This window comes from Tamandua tetradactyla, chromosome 17, assembly GCF_023851605.1.
Source record: "Tamandua tetradactyla isolate mTamTet1 chromosome 17, mTamTet1.pri, whole genome shotgun sequence".
NCBI classification, from domain to species: Eukaryota; Metazoa; Chordata; class Mammalia; order Pilosa; family Myrmecophagidae; genus Tamandua; species Tamandua tetradactyla.
This window is the reverse complement of record NC_135343.1, coordinates 73073096-73101085: the sequence shown is the minus strand read 5'-3', so window position 1 is coordinate 73101085 and position 27990 is coordinate 73073096. Positions and strand designations below refer to the sequence as shown.

The 27990-nt window shown below is 35.9% G+C and overlaps 1 protein-coding gene and 1 long non-coding RNA gene across 3 annotated transcripts in view; one reads left to right on the top strand and one right to left on the bottom strand.

Moving 5' to 3' along the window:
- The window catches only part of LOC143661755 (uncharacterized), a 135000-nt gene that overhangs the window by 30724 nt on the left and 76286 nt on the right, over positions 1-27990 (top strand). The window lies entirely within an intron of this gene.
- Positions 15863-27858, bottom strand: SULT1C4 (sulfotransferase family 1C member 4). Its single transcript, XM_077134937.1, has 7 exons — positions 27460-27858; positions 24553-24678; positions 23962-24059; positions 23538-23664; positions 23232-23326; positions 20269-20446; positions 15863-19293 (listed from the first exon to the last, which is right to left on the bottom strand). The coding sequence occupies exons 1-7, from the start codon at positions 27626-27628 to the stop codon at positions 19187-19189; spliced, it is 900 nt and encodes a 299-aa protein (XP_076991052.1). The 5' UTR covers positions 27629-27858; the 3' UTR covers positions 15863-19186.

Genomic DNA, 27990 nt, shown 5'->3' with positions numbered 1-27990 from the left:
AGCATTACATTTCAAACAATTAGTTATAGAACAGATTTCAGAGTTTGGTATGGGTTGCAGTTCCACAATGATAGGTTTTTCCTTCTAGCTTCTCCAAGATACTGGAGACTAAAAGAAATATCAATATATGATTCAACAATCATATTCATTTGTTAAATCCTGTGTTCTCTGTTGTAATTCTACTTTCTCCTTTGATCTTTCTCCCAATCTTTAGGGGTATTTGGGCTATGCCCATCTAAATTTTTTCAGGTTGGAAAGTGCTGTGAATAATATGTGGTAGTGGGATAGAACTAGTTGCTGTCCTGGAGAGGCTGGACCCTCTGGGTTTCATGGCCTAATAACCCATCTGGAGGTTTTATGTTTCTGGAAAGTTATCATAGAGCATGGAGCCTTTGTAGAATCTCAGATAAAACCCTAAGCGTTCTTTAGGGTTAGCAAGAATGGTTTTGGTTGGGGTTTGGCAAACCATGATAAATAGCAATATCTAGTATAAGAAAGGCCTCCAGAGTAGCCTCGTGACTCCATTTGAACTTTCTTAGCCACTAATACCTTATTTGTTGCAATTCTTTTCCTCCTTTTGGTCAGGAGGGCATTGCGGATCCCACAGTATCAGGGCCAGGCTCATTCCTGGGAATCATCTGTCATGTTGCCAGGGAGAGTCTCACACCTGGATGTCATGTTCCATGTATGGGAGAGGGTAATAATTTCACTTGCAGAGTTAGTTCCATGGGTGTTTGTTTTTGTGCTATATGGTGGGGGTCACATTTCATTCTTTTTCCAAGTTCCAAGATTTAAAAAAAATTATTTTTCAAACATTTTAAAAGTGTTTTTAAAAATGATCTGACATTTCCCCTTTATATATTCATAAATATATATATATATATACCACTTTATATATTCAGATGTATATTTCAGTATTGTTAATTGCATTTATAGTGTTCTGCTACTATCTCTACCATCCGTTACCAAAATATTTCTATCATTACAGACAGGAACCCTGTACGTTTAAGCCTGATCTTCCCATTCCCTATCCCTGCCCGGTCCCTGGTAACTTGTACTTTAAATTCTGCCTCTGTGCTTATTCTAGTAGTTTCAAATCAGTGTGATCGTATAGACGTTATCTGTCCTTGTGTCTGGCTTATTTTACTCAACATGATGTCTTCAAGGTTCATCCATGCCGTCATAGTAACAGGACTTCATTCCTTCTTATGGCTGTATAACATTCCATTGAATGTCTAAATCACATTTTATTTATCCATTCATCAGTTGATGGCTTGAGGTTTCTTCCATCTTTTGGCAATTGTGAATAATGCTGTTTTGAATTGATATCAGTGCGATATCAAACAGAGTCCCTGCTTTCTGTTCTTTTTGGTACATACCTAGTAGTGGAAATGCTGGGTCATATGGTAGTTCTGTTAGCTTTCTGAGGAACTGCCACACTGTTTCCCACAGCAGTTGTGTCATTTTATATTGCCACCAGCAATGCATGAGTGTTCTGTCTCATCCTCTCCAACACTTATGTTTTTTTTTTTTAATAGCAGGCATTTTAATGGTATGAAGTGGTATCTCATAATGGATTTGATTTGCATTTCCTTGATGGCTATTGATGCTGGGCATCTTTTCATGTGCATTATGGTAATTCGTATATCTTCTTTGGAGAGATGTCTGTACAAGTCTTTTTCCCATTTTTAAATTGGGTTGTTTGTTGTTAAGTTGAAAGATTTCTTTATATATACTGGATATTAGTCCTTTGCTGGATATGTGGTTTCCAATATTCTCTCCCATTGTGAAGGTTGTTTTTTTACTTTAAAGTCCTTTGAAGAACAAACATTTCAATTTTGATGAGGTCCCATCTATCTATTTTTTCTTTTGTTGCTTGTGCTTTGTGTGTAAAGTCTAAGAAGCCATTGCCTAACACAAGTTCCTGAAGATGCTTTTCTATATTTTCTTCTAGGAGTTTGATAGTTCTAATTTTTATAATTAAGTATTTGATCGATTTTGAGTTTATTTTTGTATATTTTATGGGGTAAGGGTCCTCTTTCTTTCTTCTTCTTCTTCTTCTTTTTTTTTTTTTTTTTTTTTTTGTTAATGGAGATTTACTTTTCCCAGCACCATTTTTTGAAGAGACTATTCTTTTCCAATTGAGTAGTCTTTACCACTGTGTTAAAAATCAGTTGGCCATCGATGTGAGGGTTGATTTTTGAGCTCTTAATTCTATTCCATTGTTCTTGTTCCAGTATGCATGCATTTGTGCTAGTACCATGCTGTTTAAATTACTGTGGTTTTATAATAAGTTTTAAGTCTGGGAAGTGTGAGTCCTCCAGATTCATTCTTCTTTTTCAGGATGGCTGTAGATACTTGGGGTTCCTTACCCCTCCATATAAATTTGATACTTGGCTTTTCCATTTCTGCAGAGAATGTTGTTCGAATTTTTATTGGGATTGCATTGAATTACTTTAAGTAGTATTGGCATCTTAATGATTTTTAGTCTTTCAATCCATGAACATGGAATATCTTCCCATTTATTTAGGTCTTCTATAATTTCTTTTAGCAAGGTTTTGTAGTTTTCTATACAAGTCCATTACCTCCTTGGTTAGATTTATTCCTAGATAGTTAATACTTTTAGTTGCTATTGTGAGTGAAATTTTTTCTTGATTTCTTGATACAATTGTTCATTGCTTACATATAGAAACACTACTGATTTTTGGATATTGATCTTCTACCTGTGTATAACTCTCTTAATGTGCTGTTGGATTCGGTTAGCCAGCATTTTGTTGAGGAGTTTTGCAACTATATTCATAAGAGATATTGGTCTACAGTTTTCTTTCCTCGTGTTGTCTTTATCTGGCTTTGATTAGCCTCATAGAATGAGTTAGGGAGTGTTCCATCCTCTTCAATTTTTAAAAAAGTGTGAGTAGAATTCAGATGAAGTCTTCTTGAAATGTTTTGTAGATTTCCTGAAAACATTTGGTCCTGGACTTTTTTCTGTTGGGAGACTTTTGATTGCTGATTCAGTCTTTTTATTAGTAGTTAGTTTGTTGTGATATTGTATTTGTTCTTGAGGAAATGTAGGTAGTTTATGTGTTTCTAAGAATTTGTCCATTTCATCTAGGTTATCTAATTTATTGGCATATAGTTGTTTATAATATCCACTGATAGTCCTTTTTATTTCAGTGTGTTTGGTAGTAATGTCCCCCTTTTCATTTATTATTTTTGTTATTTGTATTCTCTCTCTCGTTTTTTCTTTGTCAGTCTAGCTAAAGGTTTGTTGATTGTGTTGATCTTTTCAAAGAACCAGCTTTTGATTTTGCTGATTCTCTCTATTGTGATTTTTTTCTATTTCATTTATCTCCATTATAATCATTGTTCTTTCCTTCCTTCTGCTTGCTTTTGGTTTAATTTGCTCTTCTTTTTCTAGTTTTCTCAATTTTGAGGTTAGGTCTCTGATTTGAAGTCTTTCTTCTTTCATTTAAGCATTCAGGGTTATAAATTTCCCTCTCAGTACTGTCTTTGCTGCATCCCAATAGTTTTGGTATGTTGTATTTTCATTTTCATTTACCTCAAGATATTTCCTTATTTAATGTATGATTTTCTTTTTAACCCATTGGTTGTTTAAGAGTATGGTGTTTATTCCACATATTTGTGAATTTTCCCTTTCTCTCTCTGTTATTGATTTCTAGCTTCATTCCACTGTGACCAAAGAATATATATTGTATGTTTTCAATATTTTAAAACTTACTGAGACTTATTTTGTGACCCAACATATAATCTATCCTGGAGAATGGTCCCTGTGAATTTGAGAAGATTGTGTTTTCTGTTTTCAGTGGATGTAGTACTCTACATATGTTAGGTCTAGTTGGTTTAGTGTATCATTTGAGTCCTGTAGTTTCTAATTGATCTTCTGAGTAGATGTTCTATTCATTATTGAGAATGATATGAAAAAATCTCCTACTATTAATGTAGAACTGTCAATTTCTCCCTTCAAATCTGTCAGTATTTGCTTTATATATTTTGGGGTTCTGCTGTATGCATATATATTTATATTGTTACATCTTGCTGTTGAAATGTCCCCTTTTTCAATATGTAGTGAACATCTTTGTCCCTTATAACTTTTTTTTACTTAAAACTTATTTTATCTGATATTAATATAGCTATCTCAGCTCTCTTTTGGTTACTATTTGCATGGTATATTTTTTCCCATCTTTTCACTGTCAACCTATTTGTATCTTTCACTATAAGGTGAGTCTTTTGCAGACAGCAAGAGTTGGGTCATGCTTTTTTTTTTTTTAACGCATTCTGCCAATCTCTGCCTTTTGCCTAGAGAGTTTAATCCATTTACATTTAAAGTCACTACTGATAATACAGGTCTTTCTTCTGCCATTGTGCTATTTAGCCTTTGTTATTCATATCTTTTTTCTCTCATATTAAAGCCTACTTTTATATTTATTTGCTCTCGTGTTCTATCATATTGAATGCCTTCTCATTTCTATCTGTATATATTTTTCATCTCTTCTCCTTGAGGTTACCAGAGCATTAAAATTTAACCTAAATGTGTAATAATTATATTTGGTTTGATACCAACTTAACTTCAATAGCATGCATATATACTTTTCCTGTACCCCATGTACCCCCACTATTTTTTTGTAGTTGTTGCCACTTTTGTCTCTGTACATTGTATGTTCAAAAACTGAGTTTTCTTATTATTTTTTATGCATTTGATTTTAGTGCCTGTAGGAAGTAAGAAGTAGAGTTATATACTGAACCATACAATACAATAATACTGGCATTTATGATTTCCCAAATGCTTACCTTTACCACAGGTCTTTATTTACTTATGCTGCTTTGAAACACTGTCTAGTATCCTTTAGTTTCAGTCTGAAGAACTTCCATTAGCATTGCTTGTAGGGCAGGTCTAGTGGTGATATATTCCCTCAGCTTTTGTTTATCTGAGAATGTCTGAATCTCTTCCTTGTTTTTGAAAGGGAGTCTCACTGGATATACAATTCTTGGCTGGCCATTATTTTCCTTTAGCACTTTAAGTATTTCAACCCATTGCCTTCTTGATTCCAGGGTTTCTGATGAGAAATTGGAACTCAATCTTATTGGATTCCCTTGTATGTAACTCATTACTTTTCTCTTGCAGCTTTCAGAAATCTCTCTTTGTCTTTTGCATTCAGTAGTGTAATGAATATATGATATGGTATATTTTCTGTCATGTTTATCCAGTTTCGTGTTCTCTGAGTTTCTTAGATGTGCATATTCATGCCTTTTTCTAAGTTTGGGAAGTTCTCTTTCATTATTTCTTTGACCATTCCTTCTGCCTTTCTCTCTTTATTCTCCTTCTGGGATTACTATAACACAGATATTGGTGCGCTTGATGGTGTCCCATAGTTGTCTTAGACTCTTTTCTCTTTTATTGTGCATTTTTTCTTTCTACTCCTCAGCTTGACTTATTTCAAGTGCTTGTCTTCAAGTTCTGATTCTTTCGTCTGCCAGCTCTATTCTGCCCTTGAAACCCTCCTGGGCATTTTTCATCTTAGTTATTTTGGTCTTCAACTCAGTAGTTCTGTTTGGCTCTTGTGCTGGTTTGAAACTGATATGTACTCCAGAAAAGCCATGTTCTCTTAATCCAATCTTGTGGGTACAGACTTTTCATGGGTGGTACATTTATATTAGATTATTTCCATGGAGATATGACCCTGTCCATTCAAGATAAGTCTTAAATAGTTTACTAGAGTCCTTAAGAGAACCTACACAGAAAGTAGAGGGATGAAATTAGGCACAGACATTTGCAGATGTTAGGAGAGCCGATATAGAAAGCCATTGGAATAAGAAGCTGAAAGCACCACAATTTGGGAGCAAAGGACCAGGAGATGCCTTCTCAGCTAACATGGAAACTCCAGACATGATCGGCCTTTCTTGAGTGAAAGTATCCTCCTGTTGATGCCTCAATTTGAACATTTTTATGGCCTTAGAACTATAAACTTGTAACTTAATAAATCCCCTCCATAAAATCCAATCCACTTCTGTTATATAACATTTTGGCAGCTTTAGCAAACCAAAAAGTTCCTTTTTAAAATTTCTGTCTCTTTACTTAGGCTCTCCTATTGCTCATTCATTGTTTTCCTGATATTCTGTAGTTCTTTCTCTGTATTTTTCTTCAGCTCTGTAAGCATTTTTAAGATCATTTTTTAGAGGCTTTGCTTGTCATGTCCACATTTTCATCTTGTTCATTGGTGTTTTCTGAACTTTTGCCCTCTTCCTTTGGATCGGCCATCATTTCCTGTTTGTTTGTTTGTCTTGTACTTCTTTGTTGCACACTGTACATGTTAATATTTAAAAATGTTAATTTTGACATTTACTCCCTGGGATGTCTGTTTTCTGATTCTGTAACTAGGCTGGTGATGAGACGGATTGTTTTGAGCTTCAGCCCTACTATCAGGAAGGTCTGCCCAAGGCAGGTATACCGTGCAGGACTTTCCTGTCTCTTGCTGGGCCTCTGTCTTGTCCAGAGCTTTTGCTTGTTAGTTGTTTTGGAATGCCCCCATTTACAAGGTTTTGTTGTCCCCTTTATTTTCCAGAGGACAAACTTCCTTCTCCCAGGTATCTGAAGCCAGCAGACCTTTATCCCAGACTGTCTGTCTCTCAAGTTTGTCTTACACTCCTTTCATTGTCTCACACTGCTTTTGTCTGATGGGCAAATTCTGGAGGAGGGCACCCTTGCACAGCCTTTCCCAATTTGGTCTTTCCCAGCCAAAACAGGGCCAGGGACCCACGAGGAGGTGCAGTCCATTGCCAAAGTGCCCTGTGGAGGGAGTTAAGAAGGGTGCCAAAATTCTTCAATCGTTCCCTAAAGTTGAGGTTTCTTGGCCTGCCCGGCAAATGCAAGCCCTTTGGCCAAGTGTCCCCTAGAGCCCTGGGCTGTGTCTTTAAATTTCCACTATCTCCACTCCTGACTGGGGAGAGTTGAAACAATGGCTGCCTTCAGTCTGAGCTGGGCCCAGCCATCAAAATTTGCTAATCAAAAGCCTTGATTTGTGATCAGCTGTGCACACCCCTGTTCTTGGGGAAGAGGATTTTTATGTCCCTTTCTTTAGGTAGCAGCTAGACTGGGACTAGACCTGGCAGCTGTGTGCTGTGAGGGTGAGAGACTGGCATTGGTAGCTGCCATGTGGAGAGAGCAATGTACAGTTCTTTACCACAATTTATCAGCCTCTTCCTCTCCTCCTCCCTGAATGCTGTACAGTGTTTTTCTGACCTCTGGAGGTTCAAAATAGTTGTTTCAGGCAGTTCTTCCCTGTTCAATAGCTGCTTTGGTGAAATGACTGCGTCTCGGAGCTCCCTACTCTGCCGTTTTCCCCAAAAGTCTCCTCCGAGGCTTAATGATTTTATTTATATGTATCTTCTATTTATTGCCTGAAATTCTTTTGAATAAAATCATTTGGACCAAATGTTTGCGAACTTTTTCTGTAAACAACCATATAGTAAATATTTTAGGCTTTGCAGACAATATGGTCTCTTTCAGAACTACTCTACTCTGCCATTGTGCCTCATAACAGCTATAGACAATACATAAATGAATGAACATGGCTGTGTTCCAATAAAACTTTACGAAAGCATGTGATGGAATGGGGTGGCTCATGGGCTGTAGTTTGCTGACCCCAGATTTGGACGACCATAAGAACATCACTGGCAGATTAGAAGGGACAGGTCAACTAGACATTTGCCCTAATTCATACTCTATTGTGAATGAGTCACTATCTGTTGATTTGCTTTAATTCAGCAAGGTAACTGGAGGCAGTCCTCTTCTCCCAAAGATTTGCTCATTGTGTGCTGGAATTTATGATACTGTTAATTTTTCCAAGTAAACAACTTTCTCTTGGAGTGAAAATTTTATTTTCCACAAGCCCTGGATCCTTCTCTGAAGACTGAAAATTGTGTTAGAACTTCAAAAGGAAGGTATAATCCTATCCCTTAGGTAATTATCATTTTAATCCATTGTATTCTAAAGCAAATCTGGAAATCTTTCTTCCAAAACATTTAGGATTCCATATTTTTATTCACATAAGATAAAACAGACCCAGAGATCTTTATCAAGCTAAGGGATTTCATAAATCACCACAAAATGCACATGTAACTATAAGGTCTTAGACTAGCCTAGTGACTAGAAATAATTTAAAGGAACTGCCAATAGACGATGTCATTATTTCTCACAGAGCTAGCCTGCAAGGAGGGGTGGCTACAGGAAAGGGAGGGGCAGTGACTCTGCTCTGCATTTAACTTCCTCATCATTTGGTCCCTTAAACAAGCTTGTTTTAAAAGCCTGAATATTAAAAGTTCTCATTTTAAGGGACTTTATCCAATTTCAGGAAGATTCTGAGAAACAGAGCAAGAACTACAACTTTTCTCCATTTTTATTATATCCATTTCAAGAACAGGGATGATAGAGGGAATTCACAACTATGTGATGATATTGTGAGCCATTGAGTATATACTGTGGATGGACTGTATATGTGTGAAGATTTCTCAATAAAATATTAAAAAAAAAGATGATAGAGGGTTGGACGCTGAATTGGGATATGCTTCTGTTTTCTAGCTTCTTCCTTTTAATATCTATAATACATGCTACCCTGGGGTTCTACAATTACAGAGGGCAAACATTTTCAAGAATACCACTTTCTTAAAAAAGCAAAACAAAAAACCTTGTTTTTTTCCCCCAAGATCTTTAATACCTCTTCTAGGATACTCTCTATTCTGCTTCTTTTTTAATTAAAAAATACATCCATAATATCTCCTTTTATACTATAAATCCCCTTTCCATCCTGCCTCCTCCAATTTGGCGCTTCTATTCATAATAAGCATTCTCTTCCTCACAATATAAATTTTTTCCCCTAATACCTTTAATCCAGTATTCTCCATTGGGATCATTTGAATAAAATTCCTTTTTCTGTACCAAAAGGTCTATGAACTATGTCCCTGCAAAACACAGGTAACCATACCCCCCTATTACATGCCTGCCTTTATTTAATTCATTAATTTACTTATTTAGATTAGATTCACATAAAACTATTTTAAAGCGTATAATTCAGTGGCATTTTATTATGTTGTGCAACCATCATCTGTATCTAGTTCCAATTTATCATCACCCCAAAAGAAAACCCCATATCCATTATGCTGTCTCTCCCCATTTTTTCTTTTCCCCAGCTCTTAGAAACCACATGTCTTATTCCTGTTACTATGGAGTTGCCTATTCTGGGTATTTCATATAAATGGAGTCTGCACCACATAAAATCTTTAGTGTCAGACTTCTTTCACTTAGTACAATGTTTTTGAGGTTCATAAATGGTGTAGCATTTATCAGCACTTTATTCCTTTTTCTGTCTGAGTCATATCCCATTCTATGAATATACTGTATTTTGTTTATGTATTCATCACTTGATGGGTATTTGGGTTGTTTCCACCTTTTGGTTATTATGAATAGTGCTGTTATAAAAATTTGTGTACAAGTATTTGTTTATATTTCTTTTCAATTCTTTTAGGTATACAGCTAGGAGTGGAATTGTTGGGTCATGTGGCAATGCTTTTTGAGGAAACACCAAACTGCCTTCCATAGTAGCTGTACTTTTATATTCCTGCCAATAATGTATGAGGTTTCCAACTTCTCTACAACCTTGCCAACACAGATTTTCCAGTTGTTTTTTTTTAATTGTAGCCAGTGGGTGGGCAGTTATCTCATGGTTTTGATTTATTTCCCAAGTGACTAATAAATTCGGGCAGCTTTTTAATTGTTCTTTGGCCATTTGTATATTTTCTTTGCAAAAATGTATATTCAAGCCCTTTGCTTACTTTTTTGGGTATATTAATAGCTATTTTTTTGTTGTTAAGATACAGTAATCTTTATATATTCTGAATATTAGATCCTTATCAGACCTTATGATACGTGTGTGTATGTAATGTCTATTAATGCTCTCCTTGTGATTCTCTGTAGTATGAGGCTACCGATAGCTGAGGACCCTGTTCTTTACCTGTCACTGAATTTAGTGTTGACCTATAGCAGACTTTCCTGCTCACATCAGGAAAAGACAGTTAGGGAAGCAAAACGAAATGGGACTTTTGAATCACATGTTAGTATCTGGCTCAGAGATTGGAAAATTTCCAATTTTCTGTGTGGTTTCAAGGCAGCAAATCAAAGCCACTGGCTTGTGTGAGATATGACGAAGTAAAATGCTGAATTTATCCTTGTGGCCTTCATCACTCATGTAGGAACCTGGGGCCTTGTGTGACTGTGGGAGAGATGATGCCAAACTGAGTCATCAGCCGACTCACAGTGAACCATCCTGCTTGACAGTGGCTGGTAGCAGAAGCATCTCCCAGAGGTGAAGGATGCCCAGATTTGGTGTCACCACAGAGGAGGGTTTTATTTCATCTTAAATTGTATCTTTGGGTTTAATCTAAATAAGCAAACAAACAAATGAAAACTATTTCTTCTTTTCCTTTGGGAAAGTGATGAGAAGACAAAATTGATCTATTCACTTAGGGTAGAGGGGATAATGACTTTGGCTTTAGGGATAGAGTCCCTACCTTCTGATACCCATGGGTTTGGAATAGAAGAACTCTGTCCTCCACTGGGATTATGTGCCTTAATCACAAACTGTGGAACCAGAGTATGGCATAACTTTTCATTAGTGCTGAGGGGCCATTCCTATCCTGTAAGAAGCTTCCTTAAGGCTTCTACAAACCAGAACTTACTTCGTACTCCCTGGAAAGTGTGGCTAATCCTGTGCTTATGTTGAACAGCGATTCCTTGAATCTTTAATTGAGAGAACAGGATAACTGATGATTTCTTGTACAAACGCTGATCAGACTTTGAATGCTCATGTCTCTCATAGTCCATGTAGTAGGAACTTTGTAAACTTTGGGACACCTTCACCCAACTGACCTCCTATGGCTAATGGCTAGTCACATTCTAAAGTGCGTGGGAGCAGGCTATGGTGGCTCAGCAGGCAGCCAGAGACCCAGTTCAATTCCCAGTGCTGTCCATGCAAAAAAAAAAAGATTAAGTGCTTAAGGACAATATGACCCACATTTTAATGATATTTATTACTGGAAGGAAAGCAAATGAGTTAGAGGCAAAAATCCTATTATGGTATAATGTTTAGAGTTACATAAGCTAATAGAATGCAATGTGAAAGAGAAGTTATAATTAAATATATGTATGCTAGCAGATATTTGATCAGAAAAAAAACACGTGCCTAGGAGATATATCAGTTCTTAGCATGGTAGATATGAGAAAGAAATATTTTGGTGACTTTAATGTAATTTATCATTGCACACTGTTGTATGGGAGAACCAAATTTATATAGTTATGATTATTTTGTGCTATAGACTGGAAATATGATGCACAGGGATTCCTATATTGGCAGAGTACCCGCTGTACACATACGGAAAGGAAGGACATGTATGAATCAATAAAAATGTACCTGGATGCCTCTCCACTCTTTGCTTTTTTCCCATGATATCAATCAGCAGTCAACAGTATGCTTCCTGATTTTGATTTGGGCAATAAAGAAATTTTCATATCATGACAATTTGTATGAGGTCCCAGCAAGTTTATATTTTTTTTTGGTGAAAAAATTTTTAGGGTGTATAAAAATTTACAGTGAGTAAAGTGCTTTGCCCTTCTACACTGAAGTATGTTAGCTGTTGAGGTTAAAGATTTGAGGTTAAAGATGTTGAGGTTATACAAGTTTTTGATATGAGGAACGTGATAAAAACATTTAATGATAATACTGATAATTCCAATAAAGGCTATTTTCATGGTTCTAAGTGGTTTTATCGCAGCAATATATTTAATATGGTTTACAGCCTGAATCTATAAAAATGAAATTATCATTTATTGAATGTTTAGGATAAAATATCAGATTTCCTAAGAAAATATAACTATTGTGAAAACAGCTTGATCATGAATAGTTTTACCCTTTCCTATTGTTTGATGATTTTCCTGTGTTTTCTCACTTTGTTTAGGTGTTTGCTTACTTTCTCTCAAAATGTAATCTATCATCTAAAATCTCAATGTCTCTATATTCCCATTTCCAGCTTAATTTTCCTCCTTAGTATTTGTCAATCCATTGTAGGTTTTGCTTACTTTATTTACTTTGTGTCTCCACTGCTAGAATACATACTCCATGAGACAAATATTGCCACCTTTCTTCATTTCTAAATCCTCAGCACTTACAACAATGCCTAGTAGAATAAATGAATAAATCTCCTAGTGAAATGAATAGTGTATTAATGTATTATTAAAATTGTAATAGATAGGAAGTTATATTTAGTTGTGATTTTATCAAAGTATTTCAAGCAGATTATTAAAAAATATGGAAAAGTTCAAAATGATATAATCAAAAGCAACAGGGCAGGTCCTCATTACATTCCATGCCCTATTCTGCTTTCTAAAGGTGATTGCTTTCAACTCTTTCTGGTTTTAGTCTTTCTGGTAGTTAAATCCCAATGTATACTTTGTTTTTTAGTTTAAAACAAGCAAACAAAGAAATATTTTACATACAAATATATTTAAGTACAAATGAAAAAATCAATAACTAAAATAAAATATGCTAATAGCATAAAATTGTAATACAATTTTAAAATTTATGTATTATGATGTCAGAAGGAATGAACCCATTTTGGTTGGCTTAATTTGATGGACCCTGGTTATTCAGTAGGTCACCCGAGGTCTGGCAAGTGATCTTTTTTCCTCAGGGTGAGGGGTCACTTCAAACATTGTTTTATTTTCAAGCCATCATTTGCTCTTCCACATGATCACATGTTTGCACTGAAAGACAATTAGTCTCTTTTCTGAAGGTGAATGAATGATCTCGTTAATATTATTAGTAGAAAATCTGGTCCTCTCCATAAATAGTTAACTTTTTTAACCTATTGACTTTTGAAGCAAATCTCAGAATATTTTAACTAAATGCCTGCACTGTATCAATGTTATCTGTATATGTGAGACAAGAAGGAGTTACTCAAATTAAAGCATCTCATATTTTAACTAAATGCCTGCACTGTATCAGTGCTATCTGTATATGTGAGGCAAGAAGGAGTTACTTAAATTAAAGCATCTCATATCTTTTTTTGGGGGGGTGCATGGTCCGGGAATCGAACCCAGGTTTTCCCCATGGAAGGCGAGTATTCTACCACTATCATATCTTATTTTAGTTTATGTCTCAGAAATTTTCATCTCCCATCTAGTTTCCTATTTATTGGCAATGCTTTTATTCTCAGAGTCAATTATTATTTCTCCAACATTGGATTTTTGTTCCTATAGTCACAACCAATCTCTTTTTAACATTGCTAAAGAATATGAATTCTTTTTTGACTATATTTTATATAGCATTATCATACTGCTGTTTGATTGTAGTATGATATTTATTATTTGTATCTCTACACCTGTACTCTAATTTTCTTTAATATTTTCTTGGTTCAAACCCAGAACTTCTCTATAGAGGTCTAAACTTATTGCTCAGGTGTGACAAAGCACAGAAAGTGTGCCTGGTACAGACTCAATGTATCAGAGAGTTTCCAAATCTAAGTTCATTATTGTTCTCTGCTGAAATGGAAATGATCTCGAATTTTCCAGGTATGTGAATTTGTGCAATTTATCTAATATCTCTGAACTTCAGTTTTAGTTTTCTCATCTACAAAATGAGGACAATAATATCAAGTACAAAGGATCGTGGTGAATTAAAAAGTCTTGTCTGTTTTTTTTCTTTTAGGTTTTATTTCAATCTTTCTTTTGCTACAACTGCTGCTAATTTTTTATTTAAAAGAACTAAATGTATTTTTCAAAGGAGTGAATGAAGTAAAAAAATCAAGAGTTTGAACTGTATAAATATGCAACTAAAATTCAAATCTGGGATGTTACTCTTTTTTTTTTTTTTTTTTTTTTGCTATTTCTAAGTATCTCTCTTACATTGCAGGGCTTTAAGTACCAATAGTTTTCAAAGGAAACACTTCAGTTTCTACATCATTTGTATAGTGTACCTAGTAATGCAAATAGCTTGAGATTATTTTAGCCTTATATAGCATCTACAGTTTCATCTGTATATTATAGTTGATACAGTCTGTAGTTGTTGCAGGTTATTAAGCCATTTTGAAATTTGCCAGTTTTTCTTGGGCAGCCTTTTTTAGTTTATAGCATTTAAAATTAAAAGATAACTTTATAGATCTAAAATCAGTATCCTCGTCTCTTTTCCCAAATACAGTTGATGGAATTAGGGCATAAATGATATTAAGATAGTCTTATCTTTTATGTACTTTTTGTTTGAACTATAGCAGAACTTTGACTTTTAAACTGAGGTTGAATGGCAGATGTCTTAATTCTGCCCAATTATTGACCACATCATACCTAGATGTTATATCCTAACCTATCACTTTACTTTGGTGTTAATTTTATGTTAACAAGCCACTTCAGTTTAAGATGCCTTATACATTCTTCTTGTTAAGTCTAAGCTTTGTCATATTTAAATTCTTCTAACACTGAACTTGTGATGTAAAAATATACTACATGCCCCAATCCCATATTATTGATAGCCCCGTCCAATATGAAAAAGTTAGATTGGGCATAGCCCAAATACCCCTAAAGAGTGGGAGAAAGATCAAAGGTGATGGAGGAGTTATATAGAGAAGGTAGGGTTCTCTGTATGAGTATGATTGCTGAGTCATTATACTGATATTTCTTTTAGTCTCCAATATCTTACAGCAGCTAGAAGTAAAAACCTAAAATTGTGGAATTGTAACCCATACCAATCTTCAAAATCTCTTCTACAACTAATTGTTGTAAAGTGCCTTGAAATTTATTGCTTTTTTGTATATGTTATTTTCCACAAAAAAGAAAAAATCAATTGTGATGATAAATGCACAACTCTATGATGACTTTGTGAACCACTGGTTGTACACTTTGGATGAGTACATGGTATGTGAATATATAATATATATCAATAAGAAGAAATAATTTAAAAATGTATGATGTGCTACAAATATGATTCTTCATAAACTCTGTTATACTCAAATGTAAACTATAAAACATTTCTTATGAATTGCCTAATTTATTTGTTCATTTTTGTAGTTTCTTACATAAATCTTTAAAATACTTGTAGCCTGTTCTTTATACATTCCTGTACTCTTTCTTAAAGTTTATTTGCATGAAATAAATGTGGGTTTTATTTGCTTGTATATATAATATAGCCACTAAGCCAACTTCAGTACTCAGCCTTCTTTCCTGCAGTTCATTTTTTTCTGGTTTTGTTCATATTTGGAATGTTATAACCATGCCTTTTGTTTCCTACTTTCCAAATAAATTATCTAACTTTTTCAGTAGATGCACCTTTTTCATTCTTTCCCTATTCGTATATTGTGCTTCCATTTTTCCATTATGATTAAATGTAAGATTATGGTTTTAACTGAGATGAACTATAATAGAATGTAAACTCAGTGGAATAAGGACTTTGTAAAAGTCCTGTTCCCCTCTGTATCCCCAGTGCCTAGCACACAGTAGACATTCATAAATAAATAATTGTAAAAAAAAGGAAAAAGTCTTCCAATAGAACTTCCTCTGATGATGGAAATGCTTTATGATCCATACTGCCCGAAATGATAGCCACTAGTCACAGGTGGCTACTAAGTGCTTGGTATTTGGGTGGTACAAATTTAATTTTTTAGGTTAAAAATTAAAAAAAAATTATTGTAAAATACATATAATATAAATTTAAATAATTTTAAGCATGAAATTAAGTACATTGATTTATGTACTATTAAGTATATAACTTTCACTGCTCTCTCTATTTCCAGAACACGTCATCATCCCAAACAGAAACTCATACCACTAAGCATTAACTTCCCATTTTCCCTCCCCTCTGGCCTGGGGAACAACTATTCTGCTTTCTGCCCCTATGAATTTGCTCATTCAGAGTATCTCATGTAAGAGAAATCAAACAATATTTATCTTTTGTGTCTGGCTCATTTTATTCAGCATGATGTCGTCAGTGCTTATGCATGTTGTACATGGATCAGAACTTCATTCCTTTTTATGTCTGAATAATATTCCACTGTGCATGTCTATAACATTTTGTTTATCCATTAATCTCCTAATGGACACTTGGGTTGCTCCCACCTTTTGGTTATTGTGAATAATGCTGCTACGAACACTGATGTATGGTTACCTATTCAAATCCTTGCTTTTGATTCCTTTGAGTATATAACAAGAAGTAGAATTGTTGAGTGATATGGCAACTCTGTATTTTACCTTTCCTGAAGGACTGCCAGTCTGTTTTTCACAGAGGTTGCACGAGTTTACATTAGCACTAACTGTGTATAAGGACTCCTATTTCTCTGTATTGTCATCAACACTTCTTTTCATAATAGCTGTTCTAGTGGGTGTGAGGTGGTAGCTCATTGTAATTTTGAATTGCACTTCCCTAATGGCCAATGTCGTTGAGTATCTTTGCCTGCGCTTATTGGCCATTTTCTAGATCTTCTTTGGTGAAATATCTACTCAAATTGTTTGCCATTTTAAAATTTGGGTTGCTTGTCTTTTTGTTAATGACTTGTTGGAGTTCTTTACATATTTTGGATATTGAACCCTCACCAGATATTTGATTTACAAGTATTTTCTTCCATTGTGTCATGTGGTTGGGGGATGGAGAATAGTAGCTGCTATAGGGAAGGTGAAATTCACTGATATTTACCAGCCTCTTTATCTAGCTCTTCCCTGGATGCTGCAAGTGTTCCACTAAACTCGGGAGTTCCGAAATAGTTGATTCCAACAGATCCTGCCAGTTCAATAGATGTTTTGGTGGAGGAAACTGGAGCTTTCTACTCCATCATCTTTCCACAGTCCTCTATTGTTGAATTTTAATTAATGAAAGGAATAACCTTCTATTTCATTTTAATTAATTAAAATTTAAATTTAGGTAGACACATGTGGCTAGTATTTATTGTATAAGCCAGCTCAGCTAGCAATGATAACAGTTATTAGGGACTATCTACTTGGAATGTAAAAATTAGCTTTTTAGAATTTCTTTGGTTGAAATGTTCTCTCAGTTATTTATTTTTGAGTACGTTATATCATGTTTGGTGTGATGATGTGTACCCTCTCTTGGGGGAAAATAGACATATAACGTATGTTATATATAACATATAACATGGTTATTGAAGCATGTTATATGCTTTGGATAGGTAGAAAGAAAAAGGGAAAGTATTTCAGGTGGAGGCGTGGTATCAACAAACCTAGGAGGGTAGGAACCAGAAGTATGTGATCAGGGCCCAGTGAGCAGGTGATTTGCTCAAATAGGGAGATGGCTTTGAGGATGAAATAAAACTGGAAAGAAAAGTTGGTGTTATAGCTGCCTTTGAATTCGTGGATATAAAGCTTTGGATTTATCTTTCATGTAGTGAAAATTCAGAATCATTGAAGGATTTGAACAAAGTGACATAATCAGAGTCTTATTTTGGGAAAATAACCTTGGGTGATGAACTGGAAAATGAGTTAGCTGTTGTACTAGTCTAGGAAAGAAACAAAAAGTTTCTGAACCCGGAGGGCGGGTGTAGAAATTGAAAGGAAAACAATGGTTTGATGGAAATAAGAAACTGTGCAGAGATAAAATTGACTAATATTGCTGCCAGATTAGAAAATGATTGTGGAGACATTGGAAAGGAGAGAGTCAAACAATGACTCCAGGTTTCCATCTTTGGGTATCAAGGAAAACATTTCTCTACTATAAACAGTGAAAAAGGAAATAATATGATTGGACTGCAGCATTGGCTGAGGGTGGGATCGTGAGTCTAGATAAATTATAGAGATTGGGACAGATGCATTACACTAAGAATTCTAAAGTGAACTGGAAGATTTCATGGAAAAAATGAAGGTTATTTGTCTATTGGGAAATTCCTGAGTGAAATATTCACTATTTTCACATTTTAGTGCTGCATTTAAAACTTATCTTGAGATAGGCTAAGCCTACTTAAAATTAGGCCCAAGAATCACTCCGAGAGAACCTCTTTTGTTCCTCAGATGTGGCCTCTCTCTCTCTCTCTCAGACAACACCACAAGCAAACTCACCGCCTTCCCCCTCTCTATGTGGGACATGACTTCTGGGGTGTAAACCTCCCTGGCAATGTGGGACAGAAATCCTAGAATAAGCTGGGATGCAGCATCAAGGGATTGAGAAAACCTTCTCGACTGAAAGGGGGAAGAGAGAAATGAGACAAAATAAAGTGTCAGTGGCTGAGAGATTCCAAACAGAATTGAGAGGTTATCCTGGAGGTTATTCTTGCGCATTTTACAGATATCCCCTTTTTAGCTTAAGGTGTATTAGAGAGGGTAGAGGGAAGTGCCTGAAACTGCAGAGCTGTGTTCCAGTAGCCATATTTCTTGAAGATGATTGTATAATGATATAGCTTTTGCAACATGACTGTGTGATTGTGAAAACCTTGTGTCTGATGCTCCTTTTATCTATGGTATGGACAGATGAATAAAAAATATGAATTAAAAATAAATAAATAATAGGGGGAACAAATGTTAAAATAAATTGGGTAGATAGAAATACTAGTGGTCAATGAGAGGGAGGGATAAGGGGGTATGGTATATATGAGTTTTTTTCTTTTTATTTCTTTTTCTGGAGTGATGCAGATGTTTTAAGAAATGACCATGGTGATGAATACACAACTATCTGATGATACTGTGAGCCACTGATTGTATACCATGTATGGAATGCTTGTATGTTAAGAATGCTTGTATTTGTATGTTGTTTATCAATAAAAATATTAAAAAAAAAAACTTGAACCACAGCTAATGTGGAAACTTTAATATATTCTTATGTGAAGACTGAAAAAATTTTAATAGATTAACAATTACATGATTTGTAGAAAACTTAAATATAGTGATGTTATCAGTGACACCACAATTATAACTAGAACTTTAGTGAACCTCCTTTCCTCCACTTTGCCGCCTTTGCTCCAACCACTTTGTACCCAACCTGTTATCTTTATCGCTTTTTTTAGTAGCGTGAACAAGAGGAAACAAACAAACAAACAAACAAAAAACTAGCCTGAGAGCCTGAATCAATACAATTTTGTCTGAGTAATAAACTTTTTAAAAATATGGTTAGTTCTTTTTTCTTCCTTACTAGCATTAGAAGCTGAAGGTTAGAGTGGTGTCGGCCATTTTTTTCTTGTAGTCTTCATCAAATCTTTCATTCTGAGCCACAGTGAAGTAGTTCTTCCAATCTCCCACTGCCCCTATAACACAATCATGTGGGAGAGAGTCAATGACTGTTGTTGGAGGAATTTCTCTATTCTTCTCCTCCTATATGATGATTTCTAGTTCACCTTCCAGAAGGGGCAATATTGGCTAAAACATGTATCTTGCCATCCTATGACCTTTTTATCAAGATGGGAAGAATATTTTCTCGTCTAATTTGTAAGACAGGGAAAGCCTGTTACCCTTTGAGCCACATTAATTAGGGTATGAGATCCCTGCATTAGAACCGCAGGCCTAACGGACACACTTGTCTTTATCTCTTGTCCTCTTGTACAACAAAACATGGTGGGTGCCACGCTTGTACCTTCCATGATGTAAGCAGTCCCAGTAGGACCTGTTTCCAGAAAGTCCTAAGGTACAGTTTTTTAGGAAGGAAAGATGCCCCCCAATTCTTCAGTTGAAATCTCTCTAGCAATTCCTGATATATTCCTTATTTATTTTTTTCTCATGGCTTTTTTTTATTATCTATCATTCTATGTATTGTCCTTGTTTATTTTGTTGATGGCTAGAATATAATTTCCATGAGAGCATAAATTATTGTTTCTTTTGTTCATTAGTGTGAACAGTATCTAAACCAATGTCTGGCACATAATAATCCCACAACAAATGTGGGATTTGTTGACTGAATCTAACTGATAGCAAAAGAATCTTCTATAAAGTATATTTTTGCCTCATTTGATTTAGTTCTGTTCATTTTCAACTCATCAGACAGACTTCTGGGGAGAAGATGAGGATAAGTGGGTGGATTTAGAACAAAATCTCACCCTGATATTTCATTAGTGACTAATTAAACACTGTTTTTATTTCATTAGTAGTTTCTTAAAATACTTCTTTTTCCAGAATCATTCATTAAAGATCTTATTTTTTCCAGCCACAGAAAAGAAAGTAAAACCCCAAATGTTGTGAAATATTACATAATTCTGTAGGATTATAACCAAAAGAAAACATAAAACCTTTTCTCATGAATGGAGAAATGGAGTTGTCCATGATAGTAGGCATCGATGAATAATTTGCCATTGAATTACATTTCATTACATCAAATGAAGTGTGATGGGCAATTTTATCTAGAACTTCATCATCTAGGTTCTTTCCAATAAATTCTGCAATCTTCTGAATTTCATGCTTTGGGTTCTATGATCAGAGTAAAAAGAAAAGTAAGGATTTGATATAAAACAAAGAACTAGTGTAAAAGATAATAAAATAGATTAATGACAGTTATATCAATACGTCATGAGTTAAAATTTACAACAAATCTTAAAAATACTCAACTTTCCAAACATGACTAATTTTGACATGTGGCCTGCATTGTTCTCTCTCTATTTGTTTATTAATTACCACACATGTTTTTCCTCTAATGTGTAAGGATCAACTGGGCAGTGTTAGTGGACCATTCATCAGCCACTGTGTGCCACTCTTGGAAAGGAATGCGTCAAGGATTATATCCAGAGGTCCCGTTCAAATCAGTTATGGCAGGAATCTTGGTCAGCTAAATGTCTAACAGGAAGAGTTCACAAATTAATGATAAGAATAAGAACATTCCAGAAGCATAGGGGCAGAACATTCCAGAAGCATAGCTGGCAATATTTAAGACCTGACCAAAAGAAGACTGTCTACTTTTTCTGTCTTTGGTGAGCTCTTCAGGCTGTGGTAGTGGTGGCAGGAGGCGGTGGCAGGAGGGTTGTAGAAGGTGGTTTTGAATATCTCCAGAGGCACCCATGGCTAGTAACTATGTTCCTTTGCATGGCCAGGTGATTAGGTTTGCCCTCTGAGATGAGCTCAAGTCCAGTGTTTCCTCTCAGAGGGACACATAAGTCTGCAAAACTATGGCTGTAGGTAGTCCCCTAGAAAGGCGGGGGTGGGGTGGGGTGGCACATAGAAAGTGGAAGAGTTTACACTGACAACTGTGTCTATAAATGGGCTTCTGTTTTTTTTTTTTTTTTTTTTTTTTTGGCATAAGCAGGCTCTGGGAATCAAATCCGGGTCTCTGGCATAGCAAGTGAGAACTCTGCCACTGAGCCACGGTTGCAGCGCCCTGGGCTTCTGTTTTAAAAGTTGAATGTCAAAAATGCTTAATTTAATTGCCATCAACCAGACTGAAGTTGGGGAGCAGGGGACTTTAAGATTCAGAAATAATGCTTAGAACTGTGAACTTTGTGTGACCATCCCACGAAATGATATTCAGGAACATGACAACAAATATATTTAAAGGAGTTACAGAGACTAAAATTTCTTCCTGACATTCCTAATACATTGGGAGCTACCTTAATAAAAGTGTCCCATTCCTAGGTACAAATCCTCTCTTTCATACTGCTGTGATACATATGGTAGGATATTGCCAACCTGGAATTTTCCTATTCTAAGTTTAATAGTACCCATCTATGAGCCCCTCCGTTTGGCACATCTAGACATAAAAGAGAAAAGTCTTTCCTTATAATATACAACTCCCCACCATAATATTCCTTAACTGAGCATCTATATCTGGAGTTTTTTGATTAGGTAACTCTCTGAACTAAAATGGCCCACATAACCGAAATATATTTCCTCGGGGTGTGGGCAATGAAAGCCTCCTTTAGCATGGTTTCCTGTCATTTAGGCTTTTTTGGTGCCCTCGGTAGAGTTTCAACACTTTTGTACCAATGAACACAAAGACAGGAGGACGTTTTCTACTGAAAACCTCATAGTTTATTCCGACAGCTCTTTAACTGTGGTTCTAATCTTGGAAATAAAATAACTTTATGACTTAAAAGAAAGCTATAAAAATAATTCTGTATTTTCTACTTCTTTGATGTTTTGTTAAAAGAACTGGTTAAGGCACAGCAATAATTGAACCTTAGAGAACGTTAATCTGCAGACAAATCATCTGGGAACCTTGTTAAAATGCAGATTCTGATTTAGGAGGCCTGGAGTGGCTCTGAGAGTCCCTGTAACTCATCTGTGAACCATCATAGAAAGTAGCAGAGTGGAATTTAATTCAATAATTTTGACTAAATCATCAGTATTTTCTATTATACCATCATTTCTGAAATTGTTTCTTGAAACTATGATGTCCCTCAAGTGCTCTTAAAGAAAAAACAATTTAGAACACTTAGAGCAATATATAAGATTCTACAAAGGTTCCAAGCACTAAGGTAACTTTCCAGAAACCTACAACCTCCGGATGGGTCCCTGGACCAGAGAAGTCCTGAAACTTAGAGGGCCCAGCCTCTCCAGAACATCAGCCAGTTCATCTCCCTACCCCATTTTATTGACAGTCCCTTTCAATATGAAAAAGTTAGATGACTATAACCCAAATACCCCTAAAGAGTGTGATAGAAAGATCAAAGGGGATGGTGCGAAAGAGAAGGTCGAGTTTAACAGACGAATATGATTGCTGAGTCATTAAATTGATATTTCTTTTAGTCTCCAGTGTCTTAGAGCAGCTAGAAGTAAAAATCTAACTTTGGGGAATTGTAACCCATACCAAACTCTAAAATTTGTTCTACAACTAATTGTTGTGTTGTGCTTTGAAATTTGTTGCTTTTTTGTACATGTTATTTTTCACAAAAAAGAAATAAAAAATCGATTGTGATGATTAAAAAAACCCAATTTGATGCTCGGAGCATTTTTTCCCTTGCTTTACTGAATTTTAAAATATGCATGCTAGGAAAATTTTTTTTAAAGGCTTCATTTGTATTTTACAGTAGTATTCTCATAGGGGAAAGTTGCACCATACCCCAGAGCACCAGGAAGTTATGAGATCATGTGATACATAAACTCATGATGTTCCATGTACATTTCGATGAATGGGCACTTCAGCTAACTAATAGTAGCAATTTTCTGTTCTCTCCTTCGATCTATGCATCCCTGATGGAGTCTATCCATTGTGACCTAAAGGTTTCATAGTTAAGTGTGGTCATTTGAGACAATACTCTCTCACCTTCTTCATATCCTCATAGAAGAGGTACAGGATGCAGTGCTGGACTCTGGCCTCCCACCATCCTTTCACGTGGTCATGCCATGAACCCCAGCACACTGGAACAAGAATGAAAAGACAGGGTAAAATAAGTCTGATAAGTGCAACCCACACAAATAATCCACTGAAATGAGAATTTCTGAAAAGTAGGAGTGTTACATTGATGATTCCTTCATATTAACAAGGGAGAGCCTCTGCTGCTCTAAGAAAATATTTGTCCTTTTAGGTGTTTGAGAATTTAAAGAAAAGAAACAAAGCTGATTTCTCTACCTTTACCAGACAGAAAAGCCTCAAAATACTCTTCCCAGGTTCCTGGAGCAGGAAGTGCTTTGTTCATCCTTTGGAAATGGTAGTAGGACACCATATTGTCCTTGGGATTTCTTGCTACGTAGATTATCTGGGAATGGTGGGAGTAAGGTAAGGGTAAGAAGCAAAAAAACAGGATTAGAACCATATGCATGTTATTATCATGTTAGGGCGTATATATTTATACAGATGGATTTTTATTTTTAATGCCGCATTCTTGTGATCCTGGCTTTTGAGATGTGGAAAGTGATTCATATTAATTTGCCTATTGATTAATATAAAGATGTAGATTAGGTTCCCCCCGCCCTTTAACATCCAGTGAAGTGTTTTAAGTAGAAATTGATAAAGACTGTAAGGAGTATAACTTTCAATTCTTTTTGCATTTTACCTTACACTTATTCTCCAGGAAAGATGGAGGCAGCAGGTGGAAGGGCAGATGGGTTTTCAAGTTCCGGGGTGACGGCATTGCATTAGCTTGTTCCAAACCTGCAAAATTAGTTTTTGATAATTTTCTTCTATTCTTTATTTGCTTCAGACTCTTGCTGCTTACATTATTACTACTTTAGGAAAAATTCAGAACTTGTTCCAGAGTCCTAAAATTGTGTAAATCTGATCTGAGAAACTATGTCTAGCCTATGAAAAAATTGAGGGGCTAGAGCAACAATATCAACCAACTAACCAACAAACCAAATAAAAACCTAAAAAATCCGATTCTTCCACAATGAAATTATCCCATTTGGCTCATCCTTATGGAGCAAAATTAATCTCCAATTGTAGAGAACACATTTAACTTATGTTTGTAAAAGCAGTAATTCCATTTGAAAATGGCTATGGTGTAGAAATGGCCAGACACATAAAAAAGACAAAGCCGTAAAATTCATCAGTAAATGTCTGAATGCCAGAAAAATGAGAGGTCTCTTTGATAAAGTCCTGAGTGTCTGATCAGGACCTTAGTCGGGTGTGGTTACTTAATACTCACCGGATTTTAGGGGTGGGATTATCCATTCAATGAAAGGAAATCGTATATGAGTAGGTGCTCGTTTACTTTTCTCAATATCACCTTCATTTTGTATTAAGTCCACTATCTCCTGGGTCCATGTTGTTCCTTATTCCACATGTAAAATGAGGAGACATAGACATTTTAGTACACTACATTCCTTAAAACATGATCAAATACTTGTTGTTATATCCAGGTGAATTTTTGTTGTTGTTTTTGCATGGGCAGGTACTGGGAATCGAACTCGGGACTCCGGCATGGCAGGCGAGAACTCTGCCATTGAGCCACCATGGCCCGCCCATCTAGGTGAATTTTAAAGCTGGTTTATAATAGAATTCAGAAAACATTATTCTTTATATCTTGTGCTATCATAATTTGAATTTTTATTGAAAAACTCTAAACTGCAGTAGACATTAGATTGATAAATAACAGTCGATTGTTATTTTTCTGTCACAACTATTAATTTTGGTTGCTGTACCATTGAAGTAGCTGCATTGTCTTTAAGAAAGACAGAAAGAAAAGATTTGAAAGTTTTCCTCGCCAGATTGTGAGCTCCTAGAGAGTAACTTTGTGATTTTCAAACTCTCTGTTCCCTACGCACATAGCATGGGGCTATCACACTGAAAGTCCTATGTACTGGCTGAATGAATGAATGATTAGTTCCAGGGCATGACATTGACCATTACCACTCACTCAGTATCAGTAGTATACTATTCTGTGTTTTTTCTTTATCTGCGGGGTTGAAAGACTGAAAAGTGCCATTCCTAAATGCCCTTGCTACTAAAATTCTGAATACTATTTAGAGTCTGCCAATAAGATGCATAAGTCTGAAATTTGGAGGCAGAAGTGGAGGTCATACTTCTTTCCAAGGTAATAGCAGGTGATGGTAACTCCAACAGATAGAAATTTTTGCAGAGACCATACCATATTCCATTGCCCAATGCCCTAAACCCGAGGCACTGCTTATTCATTGCCATCACTGGCACAGGAAAAAGGACCTCTGTCTCCCACTTTCAATTTGTTTCTGTGCCCTGACTTGAATTACGGCTGATGCAGTACCCTACCTAAATGAAATCCTTTGATAGGGATCTGCTATCAAAAACTTTCTAACAATATTCATGGTCGGAGGATGCTGGATAATTTTAGAATAGCTCTCTGAAATGGTCTTTATAGTCCTGCTTCCTGGATCTGGGTGAACTTTCCTGTATTCTGTGGCATTAACTTTCATTATTGATCCCTTTTCTCATTCTCCCATTGCCGTGTTTTTAAAGATCTACAAGGGCATAGGTTAGACCACAATAAATAAGCAAATAATAATCCTGCTCCTCCATCCTAGATGAGCTGGTCTTTTCTACTTTCTGGCACCAACTACTTTTTCTTTACAAATCAGAAGACCAAGATTCTTTAGCCATATACTCAAAGTGAGAGCCATTTGTGCTAGTTTTATGTGTTTATTCTGATTTTTTAGCCATAGGTTAATATCAGGGCATTTAAGTGCCACCTGGAAGATCAGGGATAAGGTGAATCTTCTCAATGAATGTTTTAGATGTCAACAATTCTATGATATATTTTATCTTGGCTCATTCACACAGTATATGGCATTATTCTTTTTTAAATGTTAGATATTTCTTAGACCATGATTTTTATCATCTGTGTTTTATCTTCTTCCATATCATAAAAGTAAGCTTTATTGCCATATAAAGTTTTAGTGATGGTTAATTGTTTCTTTAGATGGCAGGCCTTCTACTTGTTTTTATTGTTCAAAACTCCACTGACACCATGAAAACCCGAAGTGAACCAAATCTTACTGCTCACATTTAGCAGGTGGAGAAAAGATTATTAAACAATGTACTGAAAGGATAATCAAGTAGGGTTGTGGTTTTAGAGGTAAAATTAAGGTAGTGAGATGCAATCCTACCCACTGGTTCCTTTTTGAAATTTACATTAGAAAAATTTAATCCTGAACAAGCTCTTGAGGAGTAAAATATGAAAATGATGGACAAAGAAGAGACTAAGAATAACCCACATTCAAGGCTTTCCTGTTTCTGCTGCCTGCAGAGTCTTTTATTAGGATTTTTAGAAGCAAGAGGGATTTGACCATACGATCTTAAAACATGTTTTAATTTAGATTTTGGGTGGTGGTGGAGGAACAGGAGGTACTGACAGGGAGCTTGATTTTGCAAATAGCAAGTGCATATGCATTTAGGGGGTGGGTCCAATGCTATATTTTTCATGTATATAGATATGCACAAGGATCTTTAGGGAACCTATTCCCCTTACTCATCCCCCAATTTTTATGGTGCAGTCACTGGGCTCCGGTTAGTTTTACTTCTACAGACAGTGCTATTAAACTGATTATAAGGAAGTAGTGTTACAACATTCCAAGAAAGAAGATCAAAATCAGAAAAATTGTTTTAGGACTCTAAAAGATGGGAGGCTCTTGAGGGCTTTTGACAGCTGCTAAGATGATATCAGTATTATATAACTAAAGCTCTCCTTGTACCCCCAAATCAGCCCAGGGATCCCCTTTGTTTAAAAATGCTCTCAAAGCAGGCTTTTATAAGATCTGCAATAAGGGCCTAAGTTGGAAACAAACAGACAAATCTAGTCCTTTGGCTCTTGGCTTTTTCATTTATTCTCTCCTGGGGAAATAAAAGATATGTGCATCATACAGAGTCTTAAGTTCTTAAAATTTGTAGGTTGTTTTAATATTTTTGTGCGGTTCCTTTCAGTTTCAATAAGTAGCTTGTCTTAGCCATGTTAGGTCTGCCCAGTAAACACTTCCACATAAACCCAGGAGATAAATTTCTTTATTTCATTATTAATACATCTTTCCAAATTACCTTCCTCTCTTCTTTACCTCCCTGTCCCTGGACCCCGTCCACCTACCTGCTTTAGGATAGGTAGAAATAAGCAAATCATCAGGCTTGGCTTGGAAGTTCCAAATCTGATCCCAGGTGTCACAGGTGGGTGTGGGTTGAAGAATTCCCTTCACGTAGTCCACAGTTATGCGCTCTGTTTCATCAATTTTCAAATCCTCCATCTTTTTTAAGGCCATTTGTGTCAGAAATCAGAGTTCTGTTGGAGATTAAAAAGTTGCCTCTTATTCAGCACAACAGATACAGTTCAGAGGTCTCACACAGAAAATGCAAAACTCAGACCACAAATCCTGCTGGAGATAACCTGGAAACAGCTACAGGCCTGCAGGCTCAAGTTCCAGGAAATTAGGAACTCTTGTCTCTGATTTGGGCTGCTTTGCTCAGCCCTGCTTCCAGCCAGGCTGCGAGTGTGATGTAACACTAGGGGCGGTTCCCATTCCTAACTGCTGTTTCCTGTTTCAACCTGGCTCTGCAACGTCAGTTTGTTTTTTTTCTTTTTGTTCATTTTATTTGTAGCTTCAAGTTCAGCATGCCTGTCAGT